This window comes from Corythoichthys intestinalis, chromosome 16, assembly GCF_030265065.1.
Source record: "Corythoichthys intestinalis isolate RoL2023-P3 chromosome 16, ASM3026506v1, whole genome shotgun sequence".
Lineage (NCBI taxonomy): Eukaryota > Metazoa > Chordata > Actinopteri > Syngnathiformes > Syngnathidae > Corythoichthys > Corythoichthys intestinalis.
Genome location: NC_080410.1, coordinates 47,203,587 through 47,220,747, shown reverse-complemented (window position 1 = coordinate 47,220,747; position 17,161 = coordinate 47,203,587). Strand labels below are relative to the sequence as shown.

The 17,161-nt window shown below is 39.3% G+C and overlaps 1 protein-coding gene across 3 annotated transcripts in view; it reads right to left on the bottom strand.

Moving 5' to 3' along the window:
* pdgfab (platelet-derived growth factor alpha polypeptide b) overlaps positions 1 to 14,146 on the bottom strand; it is a 51,022-nt gene extending 36,876 nt beyond the window's left edge. For 2 of the 3 annotated variants that reach the window (XR_009060889.1, XM_057817612.1), the window contains exons 1-2: positions 10,125 to 10,613; positions 9,619 to 9,709 (exon numbers count right to left, since the gene is read on the bottom strand). Coding sequence is in view for 1 of the 3 variants with exons in the window: in XM_057817612.1 (XP_057673595.1) it covers positions 9,619 to 9,709; positions 10,125 to 10,187 (154 nt within the window). In the remaining 2 variants the exon portion in view is untranslated. Of the gene's footprint in view, positions 1 to 9,618; positions 9,710 to 10,124; positions 10,614 to 13,598 lie in introns of those variants that run through there. The other variant, XR_009060890.1, reaches the window with a different exon arrangement.
* Between the last annotated feature and the right edge of the window lie 3,015 nt (positions 14,147 to 17,161).

The following is a 17,161-nucleotide window of genomic DNA, read 5'->3' as shown; positions in this document are numbered from 1 at the left end:
TCAACCGGTTGTATTTTGACGTCAAAGTTTACAAGACATGGAAGTGTACAGAAAAAAATCTGCCGATGTCATTGATCTTACCAATCAAGGGAAAATATGGGGGACACGAATAAGTCTCAAGCACCCATGCTCGAAAAGAAATTGGCCTTTTGATCATGAAATCGGCCTTTTTGGCTTGAATGTATAGTTGGGATTCCGTCAGTGCTTTGTTCAAATGATGTACAAGGCCCACGCAAACTGTCTCCCGCCAAACCTACAAGCTCGATTCCAACTCAGGGAATCAAAGTACGACCTAAGAGGAATCAGATTGTTTTCCTATCGGACAATTAGGACAACCTTTAAATCTTTCTCGATTACGAACATTGGGGCTCGCCTATGGAATACATGTGATGCAGCGCTTACGAGTATAGAATCATTTAGATACTTCAAAAAGATCTATAAGGAAACCCTTCTGAGTTGCTACTCAAACCAAAACAACACATAACTCCACTGGCACACACACATCCACAACAAAATGCTCCCACAGCAAAAAGATGATTGAATGTCAGGGACAGAGACTAAGATATAATATTGTACGCCCTGAAGATATGCCTTGTAGCAAACTCAGATCACAAATCTGCAAGTGTAAGTGCCCGCTGTGTGCTTTTAACGTTCGCTCGAAATGAAGCTGCTTGACTGGACGCTAAGCTCATTGGACAGAATCTTACAATATTGCAAGTGCCATGGCAATCAATAACTTTCGGGAAGATAATATAAGTGAAAAAGGACAAAAACAAAACAAAAAAAAAACGAAAAAGAAAAGCTCATGTAATGTGATGTATGCAACTCTACCATGTTAGACTGTGCGTCCCTGGCTGTAGGGGGACGGGTATTGATAAGCATATGCTTTTCCCGTCTGCCTTGTTTGTCTTCGGTTTCCTTTCTTCTGGCAAATTATTCCACATTTTGTGATTGTCAAAGATTTCTTTCTTTCTTCGGGCAAATTATTCCACATTTTGTAACTCAATGATACCAATGATGATGACAATAAACATTTCATTCATTCATTCATTCAAAAGCCTGGCGGGCTGCCAGGCTTTTCTCCCCCGACAGGCTATAAACCGTACTACACAATAATTTGTACATATTTTAACCACGTCGGGTGATACAGTTGAAAGCGCAATGGTGACTTCTTATGGTTGATATGTGAACCAACCTGTCCCAGCTCTCTGCCATTGCACTGAATTGCACTGTATTTTTGTTTCTTTATTAAAACTGTATTTCAAAACAGTGCCTTTTTGTAAGACAGGTGAGCTGCCAGGCTTTTTTTCTCCTGCCAGTACAGTGAAATTTCTACTTATGAAATTCATACGTTCTGAAAGTAGTTTCTTAACTTGAAAATTCTGTAAGTAGACATTTTTCACTGTAAATGCCCTAATCCAATCCATGACCCCGAAATTCAGACATAAATCTTGTATTATGCATAAAAATGCATCAAAACATGAAAAAAATACATGTTACAATTAAATTATTGCAAAAAACATAAAGTCTGAGCTGTGCATAATGTAAAAAATTAAAAAATAAAAAATAAAACAAAGTTAATACACTCATGCAAAGCTGTCGGAACACGAGAGGCGGTGGAATTGGGTGATGGGATACACACATACACACACAGTAGAGGTCCCTTTTAGCCAATTGAATGCCAGGAATGCCAGGCAATAGCCAATGGCAGAGCAGCTAGAAGTATGTTCAGTTACCTCTGGGAGCTGTGAGTACCAGCCATACTGCATTTTAATGCTGCAATGATTAATCGATTAACTCGAGTATTCGATTAGAAAAAGATTCAAATTAAATTTTGCTGCTTCGAGAATTCGTTTAATTAAAGTGGCGTTGTAATGGTTTGTTTTAAAAGTGTTTGCATTTAGTTGTATTGATTTGGGTGGATACACTGCCCTCTAGTCTGCCTCATTTCACATGGCTGAATCCAGCTGCTCCCAGTTAAGAACAAGATAAGCTAAGTTTTTGTTTGATCTAATGTTTTTTTTAATGCATTCGTAATTTAGTTTATAGGTATATTTAGCCGTTCTTTTTTTTTTTGTGTGGGAATATGTGTCTGAACCATTTGTTAAGAGCATTAGGGAAAAAAACATTAGCATTTTATAGCATTTAAGCTAGCGGACTTTTGCTATGCAAATTAGCCAATTGTTCTTTTGTTGTACATGGATACTCATTTATTTTTTTATACCGTTTGAGGCTCAGCTCAGGTATTCTAATTTGTTATGTTCCTTATTTGATTACGCGATTATTCGAACTAACTAGTTCATCGATTAATCGACTACTAAAATAATCGATAGCTGCAGCCCTACTGCATTTATACCTTTTGTATCCAGAAATTTCATGCGTAACAAGAGGCAATATTTTACCGTTGAGGTGTGTCTCAACCTGAAAATTCTGTATGTAGAGACGCTCATAAGTAGAGGTAGCACAATATTTTTGTTTTTTGTTTGTTTGTGCAAAACTGTGCCTTCTTGTCTGGTGAGCCATCAGCTTTTATCCCACTACTCCTAAAAGTACTACAAAAGAATTTACACAAATTTCAACCGCATCTGGGAATACAGTTGAATGCGCAATGGTGACATCTTATGGCGGATATGTGAACAAACCGGTCCCAGCTCTCTGCCATTGCACTGAATTGCAGTGTAGAGTAAATTATATATTTTTATCATATTATTATGTTATGATGTATTACTATTAGAGGTGTGCGAAATTTCCGATTCTCAGATTATTAGCGTTTCGGCCGTGGAAGATTCGAGAACGATTCACAAACATCCAAATTCCGATTATTGAAATATGCCAAGTAAAGTGGAAGTAAAACACAGTCAGTGCGTTCTTTGGGACGCAGTGAGGAACGGACCGAGAGTAAACATCATGCTTTTCATTACCCGGGTAGTGACAATGCTCAACTCACGGCTCTGGCTCAACTCATGCCGCTAGATACAAAAAAAAAAAAAACAATACCTGACTGCTGCTGACAGCCAGTACAAACTACGTCCACATAATGCTATGGTAGATATCACATGTATAAAGAACTACATGCAAAATGACAGACTCGGCAGCGTTAGCAGCACATGTATAGAAAACTAGATGCGAAATGACAGACTTGCCGGCGTTAGTAAACAGCCGCCATCTTAAAACAGTAGACTTTCCTGGAAGGCTGTTGTAGCGAACCTAATTAACTTTTTATCTAAAATGCTTCTAAATCTGCAAAATCTTGACTTGAATCTATCTTTAAATGATGAAACAGTTTTAAAACTTTCACATGTCGAAAGTAGACAAAAGGGAAATTATAGAATAACGGTAGCAATTTTAACAACTTTAACGGTTGATTCACAACCTTAAATTAATTGAATGTATTTTAAAGCGGCTGATACAGAATGGGGACTTTAGTATTTTATTTACTGTTTTGAATTGTTAACTTGATACTGAAATAGTCGTGTATTTAAGCCCGAGAGGATTTTTGTACATTTTTTGTAACTAATGTACAAAACATTAAAAGCAGCTGATAGCTGGGGAGGGGGTTTGCATCAATAATTGATTTATAATCAAATCGTAGCCTCTGAATCGTAATCGAATCGTTAGGTGCCCAAAGATTCCCACCTCTAACTATTATATTATAAACAGTGTTGTTAATTTTACTTTTAAAAAGTAATTAATTACAGTTACAAATTCGTTCTCCCAAAAAGTAATTGCGTTAGTAACTCAGTTACCTGAATTTAAGAGTAATTAGTTACTTGGCAAAGTAACTAGTGATAATTTTTCTCAAAAAAAAAAAAAAAAAAAAAAAAAGGTCACACAATGTGAAGTTTAAAGGGTTTTTGGGACAATTGGCCCAAGCCCAATTCTTTACCCTCCACTTAACTAGACATAAGGGTATTGCGATAACTAGATAGTAACCTTTGCTATGTGTGGAAGTCATTTAAAGTTGTGAATCAACCGTTAAAGTTGTTAAAATTGCTCCCGCTATTGCATTAGTTCCCTTCTGTCTACTTTCAACATGTGTAAGTTTTAAAACTGTTTCATAATCTAAAGATAGATTTAAGTCAAGATTTTGCCAATTTAGGACCATTTTAGATACAAAAAAAAAATTAAAAAGTAGGTTCGCTAGGAAGGATCTCTACAACAGAGCCTTCCTGAGAGGTCCACTGCTTTAAGATGGCCGCTGTTTACTCACGCATGTAGTCCTTAAAACATGTTGCCAATGCAGCCGTGTCCATCATTTGCATCTAGTTCTATAATATGTGATATCTACCGTATCATGTGGGCGTAGTTTGTAGGCTACGTCAGGTATTACTGGAGCCAGCTAGCATTGCGTTTGCGACGACGTCTTCCCCGCTCCTGCTATGCTCTCTCGTCTCCGTGAGTCCGTCTCTCTGACTTTTTTATTCAACCAACTTAGTAACGCTTAGTAACGCACACCTTTCCCGCCTCAGTAACGGTAACGGCGTTGCCAAGCTGAGAAAAGTAATTAATATTTACTCGCTACTGAAAAAATTAACGCCGTTAGTAACGCAGTTATATTGTAACGCCGTTATTAACAACACTGATTATAAATAGTAGTTTAAAGTACCCTAATTTGACCAACAAAGGTTCGCTAGCTTAAATGCTACCGAACCTAACGTATTTACAATTCACATAGCAAATTGCTCACACGTAACTCCAAAAAAATGTAGCTGTAAACTTAATAATAAATGCATACACAAACATTTATTAGCTGAAACAACTTACAGGCTTTTGTGGGCAAAACCAGGGCGCACCTATCCTTTATCCATGTCATTTGTCTGAGTCGACTTCGGTCATACAAGGTGACAGTCCAGCCAGACTCAACGCTGCCACCAGAGGACAGTGTATCCTCCATCATTAAACAAAATACAACACTTTTTGGATAGTTATTTTGGGCTACTTAAAGAGTTAATTCCGACTTACACGGAAATTCGGGTTACATCGCCAGCGTGGGAATAGAACCTTTTTTTTTTTTTCTTTAAGAACATTGTGGGTCACCGGTAGGCTTCTATATTACCAGGCTTTGAAGATGTTCTGTTAAATTTACCAAAAAATAAAATGCCAGCGTCACTAGTTTTACCAATCGACCTAAAGTTTAGCGTACTTTCTATCATAGCACAAAAAAGTTTAAAGTGCTCATGATTGAAAATGCACAGTAATTGCAAATATTGGCTTGAATGCAGCCTTTTTGTGCAAACGCAAACTCGCAATTTGCAACATCAGTGCAGATAACAAGAACGACAGCCCATCTGCTGCTTAAGTTAGTTTTTAGAATCTCACAGCGGGCCGGTTGAAATGCTTTCTTGCAGGAAGCCTGTGTAAATAGAAGCTCAAATGAAGTACTTGGAAAGTCAATCCAAGACCAAGTAGACGAAGCAGCACCCCTAAGAACCTGAAGCCTGCGATTGGCCGTCTCGGTTTACAGGATTCCTGACAGGCCGCTGGCTTTAAAGCCGCGTTACCACGGTAACCGCAGCTAACATGCTACCCCGCCAAAATAAAAAAAATAGCAGAAGAAAAAAAGAGGGGTTGAGGAGGTTGGGGCTCTGGTGCAAACTCTGTGTTACTTATTGTTTTCTCCAGCATAGTACTACTGTAGTTGAGTTCCCTGGGTGCACAGTTATTTCCTGTCCAGTGGTGTTACCGTGGCGATGCCTTGTGCACTTGATTCCAAGAGAGCCAGAGGGCATGTGCCAAAGCAGCTCTAGTCATTCCGGCATCTGCGGTATTTGAGCGAAGCCGCTGTGTGTAACTAAATATTTATCAGGGTGCTGAGAGATAAGAGAATCTTGAATCCTGATACAACTCATTGGTTCTCGTTAACGATAATAACCTTAGTTGCTACGGTGATCCCAGAAAAAAAAAATAATCCGGAGCCCTGGGTATCATTCGATTTGTTGTGTATACAGTGTATAAAATAAGATGAGGCCATTAAATATTTACATGGGTTGGCAATCATTAAGGCACTCCAAAGGAAACCATAACTACAACGTGGCCAAAGTATGACACCCCTGATCTAAGCAATAGTTCACCTCTTCCAAGGGCGTAGGTTTGCATAGGGACATAACACTACCAACTTTTCAAGATACTCAAATTGTCCCTACCAACTTTTAAACAACCTTATTTGCAGACTTACAATTATACTTTTTCACTTTCTGAACGTTCATTTTGAGTCACTTCCTATTTATTTGCACACGCACAATCACGTAGCTCCGACAGATTCATGTCAATAACATGCCCCCCCTTCAAAGAGGAGGGATATTAGTTATTATATTATATTAGCTAGATAAGTTTTTTTCAGCCAGCAGCAGCCACTGTAAATAATCCAAAACTACGTCAATGTTGTGGATGTGGGGGAAACGCCACTAATTTTGAGACAAAGTCTGACCTGCATCAGAGTTAGCATAACATTAAACTGTGTTAACTTGCTAACACTACCAACTTTTCAAGATGCTCGAATTGTCCTCACCAACTTTTAAGCAAGCTTACTCACATTATTGAATGAGTTCAGTTATGTAGGTAATTTAGATTATCTTCCCATATGTTGTAAAAGAATAGACCCAACCATTATTAAGTGAATTATTTTCATTGTGTTCAGACTTACAATTATCCTTTTTACTTCCTGAATGTTCATTTTGCGTCACTTGCTATTCATTTGCACACTCACACTCACGCAACCCCGACAGATTCATGTCAACAACATGCCACCCCCTTCGAAGAGGAGGGATATTAGTTATTATATTAGTTAGATAAAAAAAAAATTCGGCCAGCAGCAGCCACTGTAAATAATGCAAAAATACGTCAAGGTTGTCAAGGTGGGGGAAACACCACTAATTTTTAGACTAAAAGTCCGACCTGCATCAGAGTCAGCATAACATTAAACTGTGTGAACTTGCTAACACTATCAACTTTTCATGATGCTCAAATTGTCCTCACCAACTTTTAAGCAACCTTATTTGCATTATTAAATTAGTTCAGTTATGTGTGTAATTAAGATTATCTTCCCATATGTTGTAAAAGAATAGACCCTACCATTATTAAGTGAATTATTTTCATTGTGTTCAGACTAACAATTATCCTTTTCACTTTCTGAATGTTCATTTTGAGTCACTTCCTATTCATTTGCACACGCACAATCAAAAAAAAAAAAATCAAAAATACGTCAATCTTGTGGATGTGGGGGGAAACACCACTAATTTTGAGACAAAGTCTGACCTGCATCAGAGTTAGCATAACATTAAACTGTGTTAACTTGCTAACACTACCAACTTTTCAAGATGCTCAAATTGTCCTCACCAACTTTTAAGCAACCTTATTTGCATTATTGAATGAGTTCAGTTATGTAGGTAATTAAGATTATCTTCCCATATGTTGTAAAAGAATAGACCCATTATTAAGTGAATTATTTTCATTGTGTTCAGACTAACAATTATCCTTTTCACTTTCTGAATGTTCATTTTGAGTCACTTCCTATTCATTTGCACACGCACAATCACGCAGCTCCGACAGATTCATGTCAACAACATGCTGGCCCCTTTGAAAAGGGGGGATATTAGTTATTATACTATATTAGTTCGATAAAAAAAAATTCGGCCAGCACCAGCCACTATAAATAATGCAAAAATACGTCAAGGTTGTGATTGTGGGGGAAACCCCACTAATTTTTAGACAAAGTCTGACCTGCATCAGAGTTAGCATAACATTAAACTGTGTTAACTCTCTAACACTACCAACTTTTCAAGATGCTCAAATTGTCCTCACCAACTTTTAAGCATTTTCATTGTGTTCAGACTTACAATTATCCTTTTCACTTTCTGAATGTTCGTTTTGAGTCACTTCCTATTCATTTGCACACGCACAATTACGCAGCTCTGACAGATTCATGTCAACAACATGCCACGCCCTTCGAAGACGAGGGATATTAGTTACTATATTATTTTAGTTAGATAATTTTTTTTCCGGAGCTGGAGCAACTCAGACTGTCTTTTTACATTGATTAAAAATGAATAAAACCTAATCAACGGTGGCAGTCGGTCAGCTCTTGGACAGGAGTCATTGTGATTATAACAATATATAGCTAAAATACACATTTAGGAGAAACTATTTAAAGAGTATTTGGTGTGCGCCAGTTTTTATTTTGTTACTTCCGGTCTCCAGTCATGTGAATTTGCATATTGAGCTAAATATTTAGTTCCAACCGTTTCCAGATTTAACATTTAGGATGCAGGAAATAAATGTAAGATTTAAATTAATTCTGGATTTAAACAGTCAGGTCCAAAACTTCTTATTTAAAAAAATATATATTTAAGTTGCTCAATAATGTTTTTAAATGCGCAAAAAAAAAAAGTGACTTTAAAGATTTTACACCACATTTTAAACACTGTGTGGCGCTAAATGTGAGAAAATGTTGTAATTTTCAGCATGTACTCAGGGGTTAATTTGTTTAACTTTTCCCTTCTCTGATGAGGGGCCGGGGTCAGTTTGTAACTGAAAAAGTGTGACGATTGCAGGAGTGCCTAAATGTAAAAATGTATTGTTTTTCAGAAAGCCACAATCAAATAACCCTTTCTGGATTCTTCACGGAACAAAAGTAAATAAAATAAAGATAATAATTTAATAATAATAACACTATTAATTAAATAGATAATAACCAAATAACCCTCTCTGAGTTCTTCACAGAAAAAGGCCAGGAAATAAATAACACTATTGAGAAAAAAATGAAAAAATTAAAACAATAAAAATGCTCTCTGGTATTGTTCAGGGGGCCGGACCAAATGTGGAGGCGGGCCGTAGTTTGGGGACCCCTGGCCTAAATGATTGTAAATTGTTGTCATAACAGTTATACCATGGATATTATCTCAAATTAAGGCTTGTAAGTCCCACAGTATGGCAAGTTGGCATTTACGTGTTGTTTTCAGCACCATTTTTTGCGTATGTTCCAGGACCTGTGCCCGTCTCGTCATTGCTGCGCTGGCATGTGTACTCTGCGTTCCGGCACCTTATGTTTTACAAATTAAGCACTGCATGTACTGCTTTACAAACGGCGCCCCAAGTCATCAGCCAATCAAACATGCATTTGAGGGGGAAAAAATGGACTGGCACATTCAGCAAATGAAAAGGGGTCAATGTAAGTCTGAACATAATGAAAGTAATGTAATTCACTTAATAAATGGTCGGGTCAGTTTTATCCTTACAACATATGGGAAGACAATCTAAATTACCTATATAACTTAAGTCATTATATAATGAAAATGTGGTTGCTTAAAAGTTGGTTGAGACATTTTGAGCATCCTGAAAAGTTGGTCGTGCTATGTCCCTACCGTCCATATGCAAACCTACGCCCTGCCTACCCCTCATTTTAACTACAAAATACAACATCCAAACATTTCCTTGTACTCGACCCAAAACTACTTTTGACCTGCTCCAATAATTGCTGACTCATCACAATACACTTTATACGACAGCTGACCAAAATGAGCTTTAACCTATTATGTGATGTAACTGCAACAAATAAGCACGCCGACGTCACCGGCCCACAGGAATGAATCGGTTGTAAAAGGATCAAGAGGCAGAATTTACCTACGGAGTCAATTTCTAGCAGCCGCTGGAGGTCGCTGATGCTGTGGATTTCACTGTGGGACAGTCGGTCGATCAGCTCCTGGGGAAAGTCCTTCAAAACCAAAGAGAGAGGAGGTGCAGAGACGTGAAACAAGGAGAGAACGAGGTTAGAAAGTTGCAAAATCAAGAAAAAAAAGTTGTAGTTACAACAATGTTTCGTTACAATACATTTGGATTTGGATTAGTGCGTGTGCAGCAAATCAGTGTGCAAAGTGCGCAGCTTTTTTTTTTTTTTTTTTTTTTTTTTTTGCACTTGTTGCGCTCGTGCAAAGCCTCACTGTGCTGCTGCTATAGTGGTGGTCTGACACCAACTATTTATATCCCCCTCCGGAGCAGTTCCCATGAAGTTTGCCCACTTGGCTCAGGCTACAAACAAATTAGGCGACAAAAGCCCAAAATAACTAAAGCGGGTCGGACCATCTGCGTTCTTTGAAATCACGTCCAACTCTGCTTTTTGGGGTGCTTACCTGAGCGGTGGCCAGCAGCAGATAGGTCGTCCACAGCAGGAAATAATAAATTTCGGCTCTCATCTCCCTTTTAATTTGGACTGAACCCCAAATAAAACCAAGCGGTGGTGCTGAAGGAGCCTCGCAGTCGCTCCTGGCCCCCGAGGACCCTCGACCATCCCCTCAAGGCGGGGGAGAGAAAGCGACAAGTTTTGCTGCTCCACTTGAAATTGCGCTGCAAGATAGTTTTTAACCTAGTTTTGGATTTTTACTCCTGTTTGACGCAGCTCAGCATAGCTCCGGGGGAAAAAAAGGCCAATCCCGAGTCGAGTCTGACGCGCGGTGCACTTGTCCTTTACAATCTCACGCGCACCACAAAAGAATCCGTTGACTAAATTTTCTTTTTCAGGAGGAAAAAAAAAATGAAAAGATGTAATCCAGTTTAGAAGGTCCTATAGGAAATGAAGTTGGTGGCTGCAAAGTTGTTGTCCGTTGGTGTGGAAGCATCCACGGCGCGCACTGGAGTGGAAATGGAGTGAGAGAGCGTGCGAGTTGCTGGTTATTATAGAGAGAGGCGCAGCTCCGCGACACTTGCGCCTCCCCTCGCGGACGTCTCCCTGATGCTGCGTCTCCCTCCGCCAGGGGAGCTGCTTGGCCAACTAAGCAGCATGAATGCCCCTCACCGAACCTCTCGAGATATTTAACTCTTCAGAGAAGGGCATTAAAGTTTGAGAGAGGAGCTTCACTTACAGCATCAGAGAGTACGGACTAGGTTAAAAAGTTTTTGTGTTTCTGGAGTGAGGCAATGGAAGAAATTAGATTGGGGTTCTCAAGCAGGTTATAGGGCATGGACGTCGCCAGACAAATTTTACAAGGGGAATGTGTCCCAATATTGATCTGCAGTGCTCCAGTGTAAGTTTAATTGGTGAAATAATAATAATACTTTGTAGTTTTAACTCTACATAGCATAATCTAGAGCAGTGTTTTTCAACCAGTGTGCCACGAGAGCAGACCCGGCTGCAGAAAGAAATTACAGGGGGGGCATTACATTTTTTTTGGGGGGGGGGCACACTTCTTCAACGTAAATTTAGCCGTAACAGTGGCGTTTTTACCCGTTATATTTTCTGATGATAGTGTCAGTCACTGTAACTGCAGGAGGTGGCAGTACTATCCCTTCATGTTGACTTTCAGCCGCGTCTTTGTCATGGCTTGAGTTCGTCTTTAGTTTCTTGAAAAAAACCCGGATGTCCATTCCAATTTGAATTAGCAACGGAAGAGCCGCTCAATCGCCATTTCTGTAACCGGAGCAATTCCTATTCAATCGCAGTACCCAATGGCCGGCTACTCAGCCCGCCCCCCTTATCTGTTATTGGCTAGAAATTGCCTACAGTCGCTGCTCAGATTGGTTGAATTGAATGACAACCGATCAAGATAGGATGACTAGAGCAGTGTTTTTCAACCTTTTCTGAGTCACGGGACGTTTTTACGTTGGAAAAAATCTCGCGGCACACCACACCAAAATGTTCCAAAATTACTTTCCATACAGTATATTTAATTATAAAATAATTTCTCAGTATTTGTACTTACTCAGTGTGAAACGTTTAGCAATTAGGCTTGAAAAACTATCAGACAGGGGACTTGAGCAATGTCTTTAAGCACATCAGTGCTGGTCGTCTCGCTGACAATGGCTTTGCGGGCAGGTAGTATTAACGTCTGCCACAGTTTGGGACTTTTGGGATTTAGCAACAAAGCAACTGGCTTTCAGGGCTTTCTTATTTACCTTTGTAGTTTTTCTAAAAAAAGTTGCCCATTTCTCTGTGTTTTCACGAAGGCGTACAAAATAGTCAATCGACTTGTTCTGAAGCGACAGGCGTTCATTTGGAGATGACGTTTAAGCTTGTATGGCGCCATGGCGCTAGATAGCCGCTTGTGTCGCGTTCAAGAACTGCTCGGTTTTCTAGCCCTCTCCCACCTTGCTGTCCTCGATAATGTGTTGGAATAAAACAAAGAGGGAGGATCAACGGTCGTCACATATGGATAAAATTGAAAGGACACTTTTGTGTATATTGACACTTGACGAGTCAAATAATGAACAGTAGACGTGCTGGGGTCAACATTGTTGCGGAGAGCAAGGTGGCTGATGGCTAGAAATACGAGCAGCTCTTGAACGCAACACGACTCATCTGCACACAACCGAGAACTTTTTGCCTACTCCTTCCATCCTACTGCAACTTTGCCCGACGATGTTAAAAAAAGCGACATTGGATAATTTCTCGCGGCACACCTGGCACAATCGGTTGAAAAACACTGGAATGTAGGGTTCATCCTCTCCGTGTGTGTATGTTTTTGTGGAAGATTAAAAAAAAACATTACAAAATTCAGTTTAATCGAGCTAGGGCGGGCGCGGCCGTCCCTCAGGGCGGGCACGGCCCCCTAATGCCCGCCCATGCCGCTGGGTCTGCACGAGAGATCGTCAGGTGTGTCACGAGAAATTATCCAATATCGCTTTTTTTTTTTTTTTTTTTTTTTTTTAATATGTACAACTGGGGTGAAAGTGGTTATAATTTCTTGCCGGAACTCCCCGATGTGAAGGTCGCCACGGAGCCAAAATTTTTTATTTTATTTTATTCTTTTTTGTTTGGGGGTGGCCAGGGCCGGCCCAGCCTATACGCAGACTATGCAGCTGCTTAGGGCCCCTGAGCACTAGGGGGCCCCCCAATCTGGATATTGTTTGATTTATATTCTATTTTGTTTACTACAGTTTTCTTTATTTGACTTGTGTGAGTTTTGATACTTATTACAAGCTTTAAAAAATTAAAGTTCTTCCTTAACTTCTTTCTTTCCTCTTTTAGAAAAAGGTTTGGCGCTATCTACTGTAAGTTCTGACAACCATTTGGAGTGAGAAGTTTGAAGTATGCAGTGCAACAAAATCTGATTAATATGGACGTAAAGTATGGGTTGGATTGCATGTATGGGTTTCACAGTACACTGTGATGAAATGGTGGGCCAAAAATTATGGGCCCCTTTGCATTAGTTCGTCATCAATTTGGTGCCAAGTCTCTTTGATTGCGGTTGCCAGATCATCCTTGCAGGTCGGAGCCTTGCAGTGGACCTTTTTTTTTTCCGATATCCATCACAGGTTTCCATTTGGGTTGAGATCTGGGCTATTTGCAGGCCATGACATTGACTGGATGAGTCTTTCTCCAAGGAATGATTTAACAGTTTAAGCTCTGTGGCATGATGCATTGTCATCTTGGAAAATGACAAACATACAGTGGTACCTCTACATACGATCGCTTCGACACACGAACTTTTCGACATCCGACGTAAAATTTGACTCGCCATTTGTTTCTACATCCGACGACATGCTCGAAATACGACGACAATGGCAGCACCGCAGACGAATGCACGGCGGATTTTCTTGTGTGACAAATCAACACAGGTTTCAGAAAAGGTTGGTACAGGTGGTGAAACAAGGAAAAAGTTGATGCTTACCTTCGAAATGAAGATGCAAATGACAGAAAAATATGAGCGTGGGGTGGGCATCCGTGAAATGGCTCAACAATACATCTCCACGGTCCTCCTCCGACCATCGTTCGCCAGTCTTTATAAATTAAGCTGACAATTCTTATTGTCTCCAAAGAAATCGCCAGCTTCGCCACGTTTTCATCATTTCTTTTACAACTTATTCAACACAAAACGCCTGCTGTCTGCCTCAAATGATGGTGTTGTTAAGAGAACATTCAAAGTGAAAGTGAAACTCAAGCTCACCGGTCTGTTTCTGGCACGTGAGCCCCGCGGTGCGTTCAGGTACACAAAAAAACGTCCGCCTTATTAGAACCCGATTCGTTACACTATTACAGGAATTATTATTCTTTTTATTACATTATTCCAATTTTGATTTATAATTTATTTGTTTTGCTACGTGTAATTGCCATTTGTAATAGCACCAGCAGTATTTTTTAAGGATTTAGTGCAGGTTTTTGGGCTGTGGAACGAATTAATGGAATTATAATGTATTCCTATGGGAAAATCCTGCTCGACATACGACCATTTCGACTTACAAACAAGGTCCTGGAACGGATTAACTTCGTATGTAGAGGTACCACTTGTATTTTCAATTTAAGGGAAAAGAGCGCTGTCTAAAATTTCAATGTAAACTTGTGCATCTATTGAAGATTTAACCCATCTCCCCAGTGCCTTTGCCTGACATGCAGCCCCATATCATCAAGGACTGAAGGAATTTTGATGCTTTCTTTAGGCAGTCATCTTTGTAAATCTCACTGGAACAGCACCAAACAAAAGTTCCAGCTTCATCACCTTGTCAAGAGTCAAGAATCTGCATTGGGCACATTGGACACAGCATTTGCGCACACAGAAACTGAAAAATGAATTCACCAAATCTTATCATGACTTTCGGTGACACCAGGAAGCCACTGGTGAATGGCAGGTTGGCCCCTGACTTGTTAAGGAAGCACCCCCATCCCCTTAGGGTGCGAACAGATAAACACAAAATACCTGTGGAGAGGTGAGACGCTTGGTGGCCAGATGTAACAATCAGCGTGGGGAGGTGTTAGGTCACCCGGCCAGGTGGTCTACCCTCCACTTTGTCCTTCTAACTGGATCTAAAAAACAGCCTAAGGGCCTCTAAACAGCCCTTTCATAGCATTTCCCTTTAAAATGAATTATATTTAAAAATTTCTCCAGACTCCAAAATTGCTGATGCTAAAGCTAGACTGAAGCCTTGTCGCTTTCAGCCAGTGTCGTCATGGTGATGTCACGGCCTAGACGCGCACTCCCGGTGATGCGCACGGTGAGTCACGTTTCTCGGAGGGGAACGCCTCATATCCTGAGGGGAAATGGAAAGGGAAAATCAATAAGTGGGCGGATGTGATGCATTGTGAGGATTCCCTCAAAGTGGGATGCCCATAACACAAAGGGGAAACCATTGTGTCATAAGTAAAAGCATCGCCGTCACTTAGCATATTAAAACCTTGGCCTCAATTCAATCCGGGGTAAAGAAATCATGGCATCATTGGAATTTTCTAAACGTCTAATCAGATTTAAGACAAGCTTCAGCTAAGACTGAGGTGTATTTGCTAAGAATTTGTGCCCAGAAAACATACTTGTCGCAAAAATTAACCTTGTATCACAAATCGTATCGTGTTGTACCCAAAGTTTCACATCCCTACTCAAAGCAACACTAGGTAACTTTTCAACCTTTATAAAATATTTTCATAACATTTGTGATGATATGTCGACTGCCAAATAGTTGAATGACACCTCTTTTATATCTTGAGGGAGTCTGTATCGCTTTCACCGACACTAATTAACTTCGAGGAGGGTGGCAGGAACCCTGCCACACAAAAATAACTACAAAAGCGGTAATTGCTTTACCATAGACTCATAGGAGGAGTTTGACTTTTGGAGCAGGGGGGGCGCAACATGTTGATGACCCCGAAACACAGTGTCAACAATAAAATTAACTTACAAGAATATTTATATTAATATGTTGACAATGATTGTTTTTTGTTTCCCATCATTCTTGAGGGGAAGAACTTCATTTCCAAGCTCGTCATCCATTGAATATGGTACGCCCGCCGGTGTCGTGCCAGTGTAGTTACCCCGGTCAAAAATTGTATCCCCCTAGGCGGAGCCATATGGAGGTAGATTTGTGTCTTTATTATTCAGTCAAAAAAAGTTGCTTCAATCAAAATATACATCTTCAACCAAAAAAAAGTAAATTGAATTTAAAAAAAAAAAATGTGTTTGAATGCAAAAATAAATTTGAAACTCAAAAAAATGCATGCGAAAGCTATTTTTCTTAGATTTTTATTTTATTTATTTATTTATTTATTAGTTTATTTATTTTGATTGAAGTAATGTCGATTTGTGTTTGGGCCACATTTTGGCTAGGTCATTTTTGTCATTATTCGATCAAAAAATAAGTTGCCTCAAAAAAATATATATTTTCAAAAAGAAAAATCATTTCAATCAAAAAAAAAGAAAAAAAATCAGTTTTTGAATGCGAAAAAATATTTGAGATTTAAAAATTTGAATTTGAACACTTAATTTTTCATCGAAAAAGTCTTTGATTGAAGCAATCCTTTTTTGTGTTTGGGCCATATTATGGGTAGGATATTTGTGTCTAAATCATTTAATCCCCCAAAAAGTTGCTTCAATAAAAAAAAAAAAAAAAAAATTTTTTTTTCAATCGAAGGAAAAAAATAATTAGAATTTTTTTTTCTTATATGCAAAGCAAATGACCGTCCAAGTTGCTAGACGGTCCCCCTGACCCCCCCGCCCCCTTAAAATCCGCTTATGCATAGACTCCACCATCAGTTGACTAAACAGCTCCCACAGATATTGCGCCACACCTTCCCATAGGGGGCCGACCCAGGCAGAACGTTGAGTTGGCTTTCACGGTGATAAAATCCAACACATGCTGCGTTCTAACACCAGATTTAGGTGGAAACGGGAACAGGCCAAAAGTTTTAGTGCATACAAGCAGGCAGGGATTTGGTCAAAGATTCAAGGTAATTATTATACTAGATAGTACCATGCGTGCACTTTAAAACGTTGTGAAAAAATGAATAGGAATAAATTAAACTAACTTTAACTTGAAATTTTGATATAAAATGAACGATAACTGTCAGGTTTTTTGCTTTTAACTAAGAATGTGGAGTGTTTTACGTTGAAGTCTAAAAAAATTCCGCGATTTCACCGTTTATTTCCAAGAATTTTCAACTTAAAAAGCTCTTTGTTTCGTGGCGGCCACCATGTTGGATTACACAATACTGTAACTTTTGCCTGAAATATTTACGTAAAATGAATGATAACCGCCCGTTTTTTGCTTTTAACCAAGAATCTAGACTGTTTTACGTTCATATCTTGAGGAATTCCATGAATTAAGCTTTTATTTACAAGAATTTTAAACTTAAAAAGCTCTTTGTTTTGTGACGACTGCCATGTTAGATTACACAATACCTTAACTTTTGCTTGAAATATTTACATAAAATGAACTATAACTGCCCGTTTTTTGCTTTTAACCAAGAATC